General features: G+C 40.9%; 1 protein-coding gene across 9 annotated transcripts in view; it reads left to right on the forward strand.

Moving 5' to 3' along the window:
• elavl4 (ELAV like neuron-specific RNA binding protein 4) overlaps nt 1-16,238 on the forward strand; it is a 99,667-nt gene that overhangs the window by 30,867 nt on the left and 52,562 nt on the right. For 7 of the 9 annotated variants that reach the window (XM_051947372.1, XM_051947370.1, XM_022199576.2 and 4 more), the window contains exons 2-3: nt 666-752; nt 6,027-6,273. In XM_051947372.1, the coding sequence (XP_051803332.1) occupies nt 666-752; nt 6,027-6,273 (334 nt within the window). The remainder of the gene's footprint in view (nt 1-665; nt 753-6,026; nt 6,274-16,238) is intronic. The other 2 variants (XM_051947375.1, XM_051947371.1) reach the window with 1 other exon arrangement.

The raw sequence follows: 16,238 nt of genomic DNA on the forward strand, positions 1-16,238 counted from the left end.
CTCCTCCGTCTCTCCCTTTCTTTGAAGTATTGAAGTGTCTTCCCCATTACTCAGCCCTTGCCTTTTCTTCCTCCTCCCATCTGATCCCTCACTCCCGCTCTTCATCTCTCTGAAGGAGTAAATGAAGGCAGAGGTCATACCTCCTCTCTTCCTCCTCTCCTGCTAAATTGGCTGTTGTAGCATCCGCAGATAGCTGCAGGCATTTAAGCCCCCTGCTCTGGAGAGCCGGCAAACAGACTTCCTGCTCATTTGTGGCATTTCTGTCTCTTCAACCACAGGCTTGTTTACCCACAGAGAGCAAGAGGGAAACCCTCATTATAAACTCTGCCAAGGTCATCGCAGTCGCCACACCAATCTGCCAGCTCCAACACACACACGCTTTTATTGTGTTGACTGTGAAAGTGTTTAGATGATTAAAACAGCTGATGAAATAATGAAAAAAAACATCTTAAACAGCCAAAAAAAAGCTAAAAATCCTGAGCCACCTGTTTTAGTCTGACTGCAAAAGGTGTTGCTGTGTTTTTGCCAGTGAGCTGCCATTCTCCCCCCTCCACTCCCCCTCCGAATCCCACTGCAACCCCCCACCCCCCCCTAACCTTGCAAAGTGAGTGTATGATGCTGACGGTGGGCCGTGGGTCCCTCCCTCCCTGTGCTCCGCTCCATAGGGGTCGACAGAGACACAGTGGCGTCAGGCAGAGCTCCCACAGCTCCAGGGCTGGGCAGAGAAGGGATTGCTGACACAGCCAAAGATGGTAAGGAGACGACTGCTGCCAAATGGATGGAACAGCCATTTTACACACCCATGAAGTGATATGATCTGATGTGTTGCACTGTGTTTACATGAATGCGCTCTGCTTCTGGTGATGCTGCTGACTGAGACGGTTGGAAGCGGGGCAGAGATTGACGGACGGCGTCGCGCACAGATGGGCGCACGGCGTTTCCTTAGCTTTCTGTAGATTTGAGGAAGCCTTCAAATACATCCGTCACAAATCTACTGTGCTTTTCATTAACACATGCAAACCTGCACCTGCGGGAGATTCTTAGAGAAATTGCTCCCGCTTTTAATTTCTCTCTCCGACTCTCTGTCGAGCACTCAGGCACCCGTTAAAACTTTCAAAGTAATAGCTCCCTCCCATGCACTTTGCTTTATAGCTGCAGAACTGTAGCCTCTTTGTGTGAAACAAGCAGATTTATCATTCTTAAGATGCCGGTTTAAGAATGACCACCAGGCACTGTTGTTTTGTTTTGGGGCTTTTTTTTTGGTTGTTTTTTTTTTTTTTTCCAGCTCATAACCATTTAAGATCAAAATTTCTTATCCAACACCCTCTCACTTTTGTTTCATATGTTTCCAACAACTGTTAACTTTTAGCCAACAGCCCCGCGTTGGCTTGTGCCTCCTACACAAAGCGGCGTTCTAACTCGCGAGCAGAAAAGAGAAGCTGCATCTCGATTCTGAGAGCGGCTGTGTGTTGTACCCAGTCAGCAGGACGTGCAGCGAGTTCTGTCCTCGACACTGGGCTCCACAGCGGGAGAGCGGGGACGGCCAGAGCGTTCACAACCGACATGAAGTGGACTGCTGAGCCGCACAAATGCTGGTGGGCAGGGACGAGGAGAGGAATATAATTGGCCACTGGGACTCGGCAGGTCCCCGTTAATTAGAGGCAGCCATTTTGGTGGAAAAACTCCTCAGAAAACGTCCCATGGAGTTGAAAGTCTCTCTGACAGAATGGAGCCCAGCAGGGAATGTAAACAGATTTAATAAGGCCCCTCTCCAATCAACTCTGTTATGGCTAGATACCATTCTCCTCCTTCCTCCTCGCTCTGCCTTCGCTCTCGCTCTGCCTGTCTCGGTATCTCTGTTGTGGTGGAGCGGTGAGTGAGCGGGGAAAGGATACTGTCAAAAGAACAATTTGCATGCAGCTCTCATCTTGAGAGCTTTTAGACATCTCCCTGTCTGTTTGTTTTCTGCTGTGGGCTCAAGCCATTGTTCTCTCGCCGCGTGTGATTGTGTGCGTGAGCTCTTCCACTCACTGCAGATGCCACGGACTGTGAATGCATGGAAGTGTGTGTTTAAAACGAGAAGACGGAAGCAGATTCAAAGACCGGCGTGTTTTTTTTTTTCTTTCTCTTTTCTTTTGGTGCTGCTCGGAAACACTTAAATGGGGGGGGGGAATACAAAATAATAAGAATTACTGCCTCATTTTTGAGCGTCAGGGACGAGATGGATGTTTGAACAAATAGCAGTGCAGGTGGAGTTATCTGAGCAGAGCTGGATGAAGACCACAGGCTTCCCCATTGTAGTAGCTCTGAAGTTCTCATTAAAATGCACTGTTGGCTTTTCTAGGTCACCTTGTTGATGGCAAACCGGAAAACAGTTCCGAGCCTACTTTACTTAGCAGTTCAGGGATGGAAATTTAAACTCACATTATTTTGACATACTAGTGTTTGGTAACTGAAGAGTTATTTGTCTGTCTGTCTCATTCATCAGCACGTGTAAGGAGATAAAAGCGAGGTGATTAAAGCCGCATCGTAAACGTCTAAAACTGCTTTTTTGAAAACTATTTCTGGACAAACCTGAGAAATTTTTAAATTCTGCTTTGAGCTATATTATTAGAACACAGGTCCGGCCTCTTTTTTTTGTTTGTTTTTTTGATAATCCAGAAATAGAGTGAAATGCGACTCGCGTGTCGTTTCTGCTTTTGCTAAAACCAGCCCTGCTTCCAAGCCTGTCTGCGTGTACTTTAGAATAGTTAAAAATAGACTGAATGGTTGAGCAGAGGGGGGGAAGGAGAGATCTGAGTGATGACTTTAAAAATTTGATTGAATCAGATTAAAGAATATTTGCATCTTAATTTGGGTTCCAGCATGTTCGGTCATCACGTTTCCCCTGCTCCAGTGTGATGGAATCAGAAGGGCGTGAATCCGCCGTCATTTTTCTTGACTTCCGCTTTAACTACTAAAAGTAAAAACGCTGCAGTCCATGCATGTGATACAGGAACCACAGGATTTAATATCAGTCCGGTTCTGCTTTATTTTCCCAACATTTAGCGATGCAGATTAGACGCTCCTGCACTTTTTGTTTGCAAACCACGCACACAGCAACAGCCGTTCATTTGATCGAGCAAATGCTTTTTATGCAAATGTATAAATAATTTCACTTTGCATTTTGCTTTTGTTGGGAAATAATGTTCGCCCAGAATAAGCATTTGTGCTAAATAAATATCAGAGTGCTCCGCTAGAAAAGCAAAGTGCAACCTGCCTCCTTCTCACCTTTTTTTTTTTCCCCTCACACTTACACCGAGCTCACAGTTCCTCTTTGAACACTTTGATCCTGAGATGCTCTGCAAAAACCAGATATGAAAATGTAAACTTCCCTCTGTCACAGCAGCAGCATCAGCAGTCGGATAGCTCGCTGAAGGGCTGCCCCTGTCGCTGCCCCCTCCCACAAACCTCGGCAGCTATCACAGGGCTGTTTAGAGGCCTCGCATCGCCGTCATGAATATTTAGCTGTTTATCCTCCCTGCGTCTCGCGTTTGATGTGTTTCTTAGTGTTTAGAGATGTCGAACGCCGTGTGCAGCGTACAGTCTGTTCACTATATGTTTAGTCTGTGACTCCATACGAGGGTTTGGTTTAATATTCATGATGCATGACTGACATAATGACATGAGTGTTTTGTTTTGCACCAAATTACTTGTTTGTTGACAGCATGCCTTCCCACACTGATCAAAATTATTCCTAAGGTGTAATTTCAGCAGTCTTTACACACCAGAGAAGCTTTTTTTTTTTTCTTGAATTACATAAAGAATCAAGATACTTAACCATGTTTATTTATATATATCAACTATCTCACATGATTTAATGGCAGTTACACTACCATTCAAAAGTTTGGGGTCACTTAGAAATGTCCTTATTTTTGAAAGAAAAGTTTTTTTTTTCAATGAAGATGGCATTAAATTAATCAGAAATACAGTGTAGACATTGTTAATGTAGTAAATGACTATTCTAGCTGAAAACGGCAGATTTTTAATGGAATATCTCCATAGGGGTTCAGAGGAACATTTCCAGCAACCATCACTCCTGTGTTCTAATGCTACATTGTGTTAGCTAATGGTGCTGAAAGGCTAACTGATGATTAGAAAACCCTTGTGCAGTTATGTTAGCACATGGATAAAAGTGGGAGTTTTCATAGAAAACATGAAATTGTCTGGGTGACCCCAAACTTTTGAACGGTTTTATTTCACGGTATTGCATTTCAAAAACTGTTCTATACAGTCATGTGAAAAAAATAAGTGGATACTGTTGCCTTTTTAATTATATTTTTGGACAAGCAAACATCTGATGCTTTTTAAAATGTTGCCTATTAATAAAAGGTGATATGCTCAAACAAACTGTACAAAAAATTGACGTTTTCCACAATTTTAATAATTTGAAAAACAATAGATCGGGGACACGGAAACGGCTAATGCACAGCTACATTTACTACACCTTCATATCAGAAAAGGAGAGTCGGATGGTTAGAGATTTGACTGGATGATTGATTAGGACCTCAGACAGACATGGAACCTGTCTTATCTAAACCTTAGATTTTGCTGTTATTCTGTTATTGTCTAGAGAGTTCCCAAAGACGTTCAGAAAAAATGCTGTGGATACCTCAGCACGTGGCTAGCACGTTTAAAGGAAGTTATTAGAATTAAATAATTTCACCCTAAAGAAAATCATCTACAAATGGCACAGATTTCAGACCATTCCTACTCTTTCCAGGACTGGCTACTCTAGTATATTCAGCCCATTAGCATAGCTTTGTTTAGTAGAAAAAGAAAATGTCCAAGAACCGCAAAATGGTCCACAAGATCTGCACGTAACTCTGCAACTATTGGTGTCAAAATGCTGCATCTACAATCAGAAATACATTGCACAAATCTGAACCTGCATGGGAGCCCTGCCAGGAAAAAGCCTCCGCTGTCCAAAAACAACATTAGAGGGGGGGGGGGGGGGGGGGGGATAGTTTGCCAATAAACATACAGACAAAGAGCAGGACTTTTGAAATAATGTGCTCTGGACAGATGAATCAAAGAGAGTTTGTTTGGCCACATTAACAGTAGACATGTTTTGGCACAGACCAAAGACAGCTTTTCAGGAGAAGAATCTCAGACCATCTGCGAAGCACGGTGGTGGAAATGTTATGGTTTGGAGTTGCTTCGCCGCCTCGGGGACCGGGCAGCTTGCAGTCATTGATTCAACTATGAATTTTGTATCATATCAAAGAGCCTTTGAAGATAATGTGAGGCCATCTGTCTGGAAGTTGAAGCTGAACCGGAAGTGGACCTTTCAGAAGCACACTAACAAATCCACCAAGGACTGGGTCAAAAAGAAAAAAAGGAGCTGCCTAGTAGGAGCCCAGATTTGAATCTCATTGAAATGTTGCAGAGGAAACAGGCAGTACATGCAAGAAAAGCTGAAATTGTTCAGGAAAAGTGTTCAGAAACTATTATGCAAACCCTTACAAGAACTTATTCTACAAAATGGGCAATGCTAGCTTCTGGTGCCAAGAGTATAGTTACTTTTCCCACAGAATAATACCACAACTATTGATACTCTGGTAAATAAATGATTGAAAAAAACAGTATTGTCTGTAGTGTTGTGTTCTCGTATATCACCTTTATCTTTAGGCATTGATTCAAAGACGATCAAATGTTTGCTTGTCCTTTTATGTCGATGAACACAATAATTTCCGACTTTTTCACACGACTGTTCGGTGCTGCATATTCAAATCTTGTTAAAAAAGAAAAGTCTGGAGTTTTAAAGGCCATTTTCATTGAGACACCTGATCCGACTGCATGCTTTTTAAAGAAGTACTTTTAAAAATAACCTTTTTGTCAGAGCCTTGCATGCCCTGCTACATATTCACTGCTCCAAATTGCTCAAAACTGTAGAAAAGCCTTTGCTAATGAATGCCATCTCTCTCCTTCTTCCTCCCTGCCCCCTTTTCTCCCCCCCACTACAATTCCTCGCCTTTTTCCTCCAGATCATCAGTAACATGGAGGCTCCAGTGACAAACGGCCCCAGCGGAGGAGGCACCACAGCCAACGGGCCGACCACCAACAGCCGTGGCTGCCCCTCGCCCATGCAGACCGGCCCGTCAAACGACGACAGCAAGACAAACCTCATCGTCAACTACCTGCCCCAGAACATGACCCAGGAGGAGTTCCGCAGCCTGTTCGGTAGCATCGGCGAGATCGAGTCCTGCAAGCTGGTTCGCGATAAGATCACAGGTACGAAGTGGAGAGCGTTTGTGCTGCAGTGGGGGTTCTGCTGGTTGTGCTTTCTAAAATTTTTAGAAATTGGGAAAATATCTCTTTGCCTCAACACTTTTGTTTCACTGAAGCTAAAGCATGAAAAAAATGATGATGCATTCCAGTAGCAGTAGGGAGAAAATAATCAGGATATACTGAGTGTTTGTATGGACGTGAGTATCCAGGTTATGATCAGATTTTGTGAATGTTTTGCAAATGAAATCGTGATATTCTGAGAAAATCCTGATCCAGTTTGGAGTAATGTGAATATCCTATCTGGAGCTGGGTGGAAAGAAAACTCTTATCCGGTTTTCTGAATGCTGTCGACTACCTGCACAGGTGAAGCTTTAGCCATAGCTTCAGTGTATCGCCGGCGGTACACCTACTAATTTGCATAGGAATTTCAAGAATGTCCGACAGGTGCAAACGCGATTATACAAACACTATACGCCGATGGAAAGCTTAGATTCTCATGAATCCGCCGGTATAAACCACTTTCAGATGCGATTACCACAGCTGGTGAGAAAAACACATTTGTCCGACAAAAACAAATATTCATCCATCCGTTCTCTATACACGGCTTCAACGCACACAGCGCGACTCACATTTCCGGGTTCATTATTACACGCAAAAAAAAAGATTCCACAAAAAACGGCCATAATCCAACCTTTTACATCCAGATGACACAAGCCAGTAAACTATTTTGTCCAAAACATGTCCTGAAGTCGGTATAAAATCCCCGACTAGGTCGTTTTCAAGGAAATGCACCTCCCGATGCACGTCCAATATTCCCCGTATTTTTCGTAATTTTTTTTATTTAAAAATAGAATATTAGCGATTTTTTGTACTGACAACGGCTGGAAATGACTGAAGCTTAAAGGGTTAAAAGCAAGGGTTTCTGCCGGTTGTGGTTCCTATAATATAAACTTTTAGGAACCTATCTGTTTGTCTCAACCCTTTGCATCTTTCACTGAAGGAAACACTTACAAAAAAACTATTATAATACTTTAAAATAGGGAGAAAATCTGGATACAATGCAGTTTGAGTGTATTTTTTCTGGACATGAGTATCCTTTTTTTTTGTTTGCAAGGGTTCAGAAACTAGAATGGCCTTTTGTCCATGTTTGGAGTGATCTGAATATGCTAGCTGGAGCTGGGTGGAAAGGAAACTAAATGCATCTTATCCAGTTTTCTGAATTATATCGACTTCCTGCACAGGTGAAACTTCAGCCAAGTGATGTAGAAAACGCAGCAGCAGCAGTGAAAGCAGCTAAAAATTCTAAGCTAGTCAAGTCTGCAGTCTGCAACATGAAGCAAGTCAGGTCAAAATCAACAGGCAGAGTAATTCAAGGTTTCAAAATGGATGGTTTGTGTGTGTAAACATCATAAATGTGCACACAAATACCACGCACACAGTAAATTATGCCATGTTCATTTAGCTTAGAAATCTAGGTCTGTCTGCTGCCTTGAAAATGGGAATTAACTGCACTGGAGTTAATTGGTTTGTGTAAAGTCATTCTGTGAGTTGTCAAAGTGTAAAACTGGCTAACAAATTCACTGAATGTGAGAAAACAAGTTCAATAAACTGAAGATATTACCGTATTTTCTGCACTATAAGGCGCACTTAAAAGCCTTTCATTTTCTCAAAAATCGACGGTGCGCCTTTTAACCCGGTGCGTCTTATGTGTGCACTGAGTTCCAAAATCTAACTGTCGGACCATTTCCCGCCGACACAGGGACGTAATACGTACACTACACACGCTGGCAGCGATAAACCTATTAGAGAACATTACATAAAGCTACGTACAGTACTGACTATTGTCCGAGCTTTCGCGAAAGCCGGCATCGTTGCTGAACAGCCACCCGGCAACGAGACTGACTCCGACAATGACGAGAGCTGTTCAATTCAGATACAGAAGACGAGGACTTTCATGGATGTGTGACAAAAGATTGATCAAAAAATAATGAGTGTATTTTTAAATACGTAATAGAATAAAGTTCAACCAAACTCACTGTTTTGCTTCCGTTTCCTTGTTTTAGCATGCGCCCAATAATACGGTGCGTCTTATATTTGGCTTAAGTACAGAAATAAACCTCGTAATCGAGACTGCGCCTCACAATCCGATGCGAATTATGATGTGGAAAATACGGTAAGTTGAGTGAAAGACTCACATAGGCAAATAGTAGAGACAGACCTGCTTTCCTTCTACATTTTCTAAGTTTCTTCCTCATTAACATTAAGAACTTACCGCTGTCTGTGAGGCTGTTCCAAGTTACAGTGAGATGCATTATAAATGTGTAGTTACTGAATTCAGTACCAATCCTGGTCATAGTTTAGTTTAATTTGATTAATATCATAAAGAACTGTCGTAACTCAGTTTAACATGGACACAGATGAAGTTTCAACCATGTCTGTTCGCTTAAACTCCAAAAAAACAACAGTTTATATAACGTTTTAACACTTCAACAGTGCATTCTGGGAAGTCTGCTTGTATGCTGGTTGTATTTCTTCTAAACTTAATTTAGTATAGAGTTCGGGAATGTGATAGTCTAGCAGCCTCATTAAAACCTACACATTTTTACATGTTTTTAGCGCGCAAACTTTCTGGCCATCAGCAACAATGAGGTGCAGATGTTGTGCGGTGGGTTGTGACAGTAAGTCTCACCACTGGTCTGGGAGAAAATTGACCAACGGGCTAAAATATTTAGGTTTTCCCGCTTGGAAAAGACATCAGGGGAGCGACATCTCTGAAATGACAAAAAGATGCTGAATGGCTTAAGATTGCTGCCATTAAACTAAAGTTAATCTTTTTCGGCAATATTCCCAAGAGGATGTTCGTTTGTTCCATGCATTTCCATAAGGGTGAGTTGCCTTTTTATTCTTGTTTCTGCCTGTCAATCGGCAGATGTTTAGATGGTAGCTAAACATCTGTCAGTCCCTCTCGTTTGGTTGTCACTGGGCCGGCTTTTGTGCTCGTATGGATCTATCCCATCAATTAATCTGATTTTCTCCATATAGCTTTGCTTTGCTTCGTTTTTCCCGGTAGATAATAGCGCATTTGCCTCTGTTTCGGTCCTTTTTTAAACGAAGACGATCTACTCCACCAGATGATGCGGTTCTTTTCAGGCCACAAACATGGCGGGCGCATCCCATAATCCATCGCGGTATCACGTCCATTCCCGAACTCTATTGAGTGAACTCTCAGCTGTTCATCGTTTTAAGTAAAAATGCAACAATTCATGTTTTTAAGCTCTAAAGTAGTCTGGAAATCAAAAAAATAGTCATTGTCACCGGCACTAGTCCTATTATATGTTTTGCAGTGCAATGATTAGTTACCATGATATGAGTTTTTATCAGGTTTGCATCGATATACATGACAAAATCTCCATGTAAATGTCCACTTGTGAATATAATCGAAACCAGAAAAAAAAGCCTCTTGACTGGTATATTTATGTCCATGTTCACGCTCAGTGTTTGAGGATTTACTTGTCCCAAAAGGCAGTTTAGTTTAAAGAAAAGAGGACAGGTAAAGCACAAGGTGAGTCACTGTACTCAGCTTAATGAGGCTGGAAAGGATGACTGGAGTTATTTTTTTAGTCAGCATCCTGCTTTTGAGCTGTAATATCCGATGTACACTTCAATAATAGTTTAAATATTCAACCTGACAAGACAGAGTTCGGCGTATTTGGCGTTTCTACCTCATTTTCAGGCAACCTTTCAGCTTTTGAAGTGCATCATTGGATGTACACAACTGTAAATTCTCAACTAACGGTATATTTTACTTCAGAAAGTGACTGCAAAACAGAAAGTCGCTGTTCTCACGCAGCGACATCAAAGGTAGGTGAAGCAGCAGCAGTCGGGTCACGAACGCCGAGCCGAACGAACACCTGTAGCACGCCAAACGGTTCAGGCTGGCGCTCGAGCCAAACAACTCAGGTGTTTGAGAGGAGAAATCCATCTCTGCCCTCCGTGTGTGTGTGTGTGTGTGTGTGTGTGTGTGTGTGTGTGTGTGTGTGTGTGTGTGTGTGTGTTCAAGCGAGGCAACCCGGCAATGCTGCAAAGTGCCACATGTTCTCCAGAGGTGTTTAAATTAAGCAGCACTTTGCGGCGCTAATCATGGCTGTAATCTGGGCGTAGTGGCTGTGTGGGTGGTCATACAGCAGATGGATGGGAGAGAACGGAGGGGGGAGGCTGGGGTGGTGGTGGTGGTGCAGCTCTGTGATAATGCTCCATAATGGCTTTCATTTTAGATCCTACTTACTGACACTCTTCTCCTGATAATCTCATTAAAGAGCACCAGGCAGGCAGGCACTCGAGATCACCGAGCCATTCTGGGATAGCGAGCAGGGGAGGAGAGTAAACACACACAGATACATACGCCAACATAATCACAGAATTAGATTCCCCGTAATAGATTAAGTACGACTAAAAGGGCCGATGGAAACGACAATTCTGACTGCAAAGCGGAGATGGCCGCCGGCCGAGCTGCCGCAGCCTCCTTCTGTTCTCCTGCTCTTTTTGAAGTGTATTTCTGCTGCTCCGCGATTCCTCTTTAGGACCATCTTCCTCTTCCGCCGTAATGGGCCACAAAATGGAGCCTGAGAGATACACCGGGATAATGGAGGATGGTGTGTACAAAAATAACACTGGGATACCACATGCTATCATCATCACTATCACCATGTTCTCTCCTCCACCTGATTTTCCCCTTAAGTGTGATTTGCCGAGCAGCAGCAGAAGCGAGGATCCGGACGAACAACACGTATTTGGAGAGAGTTTAAAAATGAGCAGAATTGCTGTAAACTTGCTCGGGCTCTAAATGGGGACCGTTAGAGAAGCAGAAATGTTTGTTCGCTCACTTCTAAACCATTTAGGGTGCTTCTCTGCTCTGCACTACAAGGTCTATCCGATGAGCGTCAACGCAGGGAAAAAAAAGAAGGGGAGAGAAAAAAGTTATAAATAAATCCTGCCCTCCCTCCGTCTCCCCCTGTGGTGTTCGCCTGTTTTGCTCTCCCATGGGTGCAATTTTCTCGTGCAAACTTTTAGGCTAACAAAGCACAGATCCCTTCCAGCAGGGAATGCCAAGAGGCTTCATGCTCTCTAACAGTCATCCAAATCATTAACTAAGCCAGGTTTGCAGGAGGGAGGGCTGGAGGAGTAGAGAGATCACTTTTTTAGGCTGATATATACACCTGTACTGTCATATGAACCTGCACATGGATGGAAAAAAACCATCAACTTCTCACAATTTGACAGCTTTTTATCAAGATTCCAGAGTAAGTCAAGTTTGAAGAAAGTCAAGATCTGTTTTAGTGGGTTAGTAATGCAGCTGCATGTTATTTATAGACATATTTTAAGTTAATTCTGCTTGGATGTTCCCCTGCTTCCTTAAAAAATGTAAGTTGGCTGCACTTTAGTTGATTAATTAGTTCAAAATCGTCTTATAAGCTGTGAAAGTGCGAAGCTAACTGCATTAAATTAACTAAATTTAAGAAAATTAGTTAATTAAACTTAAGATATTGAGTTGAATCAGCTAGTAACATGGATAACTTTTAAAAACTGATTTGTTTTCCTTCCAGATTTGCTACATTTGAAGAGTTTCTTCTCCATTTAACGTTGAGAAAATCTGAGCTGTCATTTCGGACCGCAGTTGCTTCTAGTTACAGCGAGATGAATTCTAACTCCACGTGCATACAAACGGATTTAATAATAACCTTTGTCATGCTTCGAGTTATTTGGATTACGACAAGAAAAAACAGAACTTAATTTAACAACAATGTACAGGAAGTTTCCACCACGTCTGTTTTCTCAAACTGCAGAAAATATTTCAGAAGTTTTAATCCTCCAACAATGCATCTTGCTTATGCAGGCTTTGTTTCTGATCAACAAGAACTCATGTTTTTAAGTTCAAAAGGGATCTAAAAAGAATCATTAAACATTATCACTAGCAAAAAAAATCCAGTTTTCTCCATATTTGTTACATCAAACTACAAAAAACAAGAGTTTCTGGAGTTTTATCCCTCCAAAACCCCATCATTATCTCCTAGTTTTGCTTCCTATGAACTTAATTTAATGATAGTGAACTCTCAGCTGTTCATGAAGCCGTCATTCATTCAGATCATCATTTTTGGTTGAATTCAGTGTTACAAGAATTCATATTTTCTCCATATCTGTTTTCTCAAACTACAAAAAAGAAATGACTAAGGAGTTTTAAGTCACTAAGAATCCATTCTGGTTAGTCTGCTCGTATGTTTTGTTTCTTAAAAACTTAATTTAATGAGTTTAGTGAACTCTCAGCTGTCCATTCATTCAGCTCATCATTTCAATGCAAGATGCACGTTTTTAGGTTCTGAAAAGACCTAAGAATAAAAACTAGACATTATTATTAGCAAAACTAATATTTTTCACCGTGACTTTATTATGTTTTACAGTGCACTAATCAGTAGCTGTATTATTAATCATTTTCAGGCTTACAATGTCGAAATGGGTCGAATTCCGTAAACCCACGTTTTTAAGTTCTAAAATAACCTGGAAAACTAGTGAGATTAATGAGAAGTAATTGAGAAGTTCATTTACCTAGAAATTAGTAAAACTCTAAATTTCATTACATAAACTAGAAAAGATGAGTTGATGTGATTAAATTCTGTGATGATGTAAGTACTGTGTGCGTCATCGTGTTGCTGTCAGTATATCACTAACTTTCTTGGATTTACACAATGACAAATACAGTCTGTATCTGTACTGCTGGAAATAACGGAGTATAAAGAGCACAGAACAAAGTTTAAGGATTTAAATAAACTCAGAATTATTCAATAATGTACTTGGATAATACGCTGCCTGTCCAAAAAAACAAATCTGCACTTGGATTTAGCTAAACAAACAGGTAAGACAATTACTGCTGTGATGACAACTTCTTTAACTTTGGCTGGTGCAGTGAGGAGCTTCTCATTTCTGAAACAACCATGTTAGAAGACATATCCTGTGGTCGTAGAAAGGATGTTAATCTGTCTCAGAAGGGTCCAATTATTGGCCTGCATCAAGCAAAGAAAACAACTAAGGAGATGAAACGACTAAAATCAGGTTAAGAACTGTCCAACTAAAACCTGAAAGATGGTGAACCATCTTCTTCAAGGAACAAATGTGGTCAAAATAAACTCTTAGATGATCACAGGACAATCAACAGTAAAACTCACAGCTATGTTTAATAGTGAAAGTAAGAACATTTCCACACAATGTGAAGGGAACTCAAAGGATTGGGACTGAACAGCTGTAGCTGATCAGTGAGGCTAATCAGAAAGAAAAGGCTCCAGTTTGCTAGGTGGCATAAATATTTAACTATGGATCAATGGAAGAAGGTCATGTGGTCTGATGAGTCCGGATTTACCCTGTTCCAGAGTGATGGGGGCATCAGGGTAAGAAGAGAGGTGGATGAAGTGATGCACTCATCCTGGCTAGTTCCTACCAGACTGTGGGGGTTAGGGTTATGATCTGGGGTTGGTCAGGTTCACCAATGTTCTGTTCCCAAAGAATGAGGTCAGCTGATACCTGAAGATACTGAAGGACCAGGTCTTTTTCTTCACCGATGATGTGGACATGTTTAAGATGATGCCAGGATTCATGAGGCTCACACTGAGAAAGAGTGGATCAGGGAGCGTGAGATGGATCGTCCTCCACAGAGTCCAGACCTCAGAACCACTGAGGATCTTTTGGATGTTCTGGAGGAGACTTTGCACAGTGGTCCGAGTCAAGGTCTTGGTAGAAAATTAACGCAACTCTGGACAGAAATAAATGCTGTGACACTGCAGGAGCTTATCAAAACGCTGCCACAGCGAATGTGTGTCGTTCTCAGAGCTAAAGGCGGTCTAATGAAATATTCAAGTGTGCGACTTTTCTTTTTTTGGACGGGCAGTGTAGTTTCAACCCTTGCAAGACTTTAATATTCCTCAAATGGGTTCAGTTTGTTCAGCTTTTATTCCAAATTCACTTGAAGCGAGCGTTCTTCTGCGTTCGTTTGCTCGCATCTCTTTGGTTTCCCCACCAGCCTCCTGACTAACCTGTGAGTGTTCCCTGACAAGGTGTGAGCTCTGGAAGCTCTCAGAGGTACGAGAGAGACAGACAGGTCCTCGGCGTCCTCTCGGCTTCCTCCGGACCTGCTCCTGTCAGCTCCAATGATGCCGGGATGACGTGAGGCTCAGGCGAGTGCGGGCAGGCGTAGACACTTCAGCTCCGTCTGTCACCCCGGCTGACTTCAGCTGGTAGAAAAGCCACCTCTGGGTGTCTTTCCTGCTCCCCACACGCCCTCCCGCCTGCCTGCCTGCCTGCCTGCCTGCTCGCCTACCTTCCTGCCTGCTTGCACAACTACCTCTGCCTGGTGCTCTCATAACACGCCAGGGACATGTAGGTTAATCTTTTATTTAAGGCTAGTTTACACGCACCTCGCTGCCCACACACACTTGCACATAAGCCCTGGGCCTCCACCTGTGAATTTCCTGTCTGCCCGTGTACACTTAAAGAGAAGATATCTTAAGTGTTGTTTTGTTGTCTCACTCAAGAGTTTCGACTGTAGTAGCCTTTGCACTTGTCCTTCTGCAATCCAAGCAGAAAAAACTCTACATAAAGAAATGCTTCGTAACTTTAAGATGTTCATTCCGTCTTTAAAAGAAAAGAAACAGACCAGTTACTTTGAACATTCTAGATATTAACCGGTTAGGAGTTTTTAAATGTAATTTTTGTTCAGCAGGTTACTTTTGTTTCATGGATTTTCCATGAAAATACAGATAACTAGTCAAATCATAGAAAATCATTAGCCAAAAAAATAAGAAACAGTTAACTCTAAAAAATACCTGTTTTTTTGTTTTGTTTTTACAGTTTTTTACTCAGACAAAAATATTATTTGACATAATTTGCAGTTATTCAAAAATAAAACTAGGCATATTGGGAATGGAAAAATCTGCAATGATTTGTCAAATTTCACAGATGTTTCCTGTTTTGTTAAATTAGACATAAAATCTAGTTAAGTCACAGGATATAAAAAATAAATAAAAAATATTAATTTACGTGTTAACAGAAAAAGTTAAACAATTTACTCTAAGAAAACAGTTTGTTTTTTACCTATCAAAAATTATTATTTGACATTATTTGCAGTCATTCAAAAGAAAATTAGGTATATGAAGAATGGAAAATGGTTAAGAAATTGTTAAATTAGAGCCAATACTTAGTAAAATCACAGAAAAAAGATTGATTTACATGTTAACAGAAAAAAGAAAGGTTTTACTGTAAGACTACACAGTTTTATGCTGTTCTTAACTCAGCAAAAAAAAAAAAATTATTTAAGAGTATTTGCAGTTATTCAAAAGAATATTCTGTATATTAAGAATGGAAAAATGCTTCATAATTTGTCAAGTTTTGCAAATGTTTCCTGTTTTGTTAAATTTGAAATACTATCTAATAAAATCACAGAATATTTATTTACATATTGACTGCAAAGAAAACAATGAATTGGCTGTAAATAATGTCTAAGATGTGATTTTTTTTATGGATGATTCCTTCTTATTATTTTTTCTGTAGAATTACCATTAACATTGCCACTTTTACTGTGTTTAAATCAGCAAAAAAAGTCTCATTTGCTCTAATTCAAAAAATAAAATTGTCTATATTAAGGAGGGGAAATGGTAAATATTTTTAATAATTTTACAGATTGTTCTTGTTTTGTTCAATGACAAAATATATATTTTAAAGTCACAAAAAAACATATTTCCATGTTGACTGTAAATAAAGCCAAGATACAATTGTAAATAATGTCCAATAGTATACAAATGCAAATAGCAACTTGTTCTTTTACAATATGTAATTACACAATAACACAGTTTTATTATATTTAGATCATCAAAAATTCTTATTATTTTAGATATTTGCCATTATTTAGGTGCTTAAAAGATTTTTTT

This window comes from Acanthochromis polyacanthus, chromosome 4 (assembly GCF_021347895.1).
Source record: "Acanthochromis polyacanthus isolate Apoly-LR-REF ecotype Palm Island chromosome 4, KAUST_Apoly_ChrSc, whole genome shotgun sequence".
NCBI lineage: Eukaryota > Metazoa > Chordata > Actinopteri > Pomacentridae > Acanthochromis > Acanthochromis polyacanthus.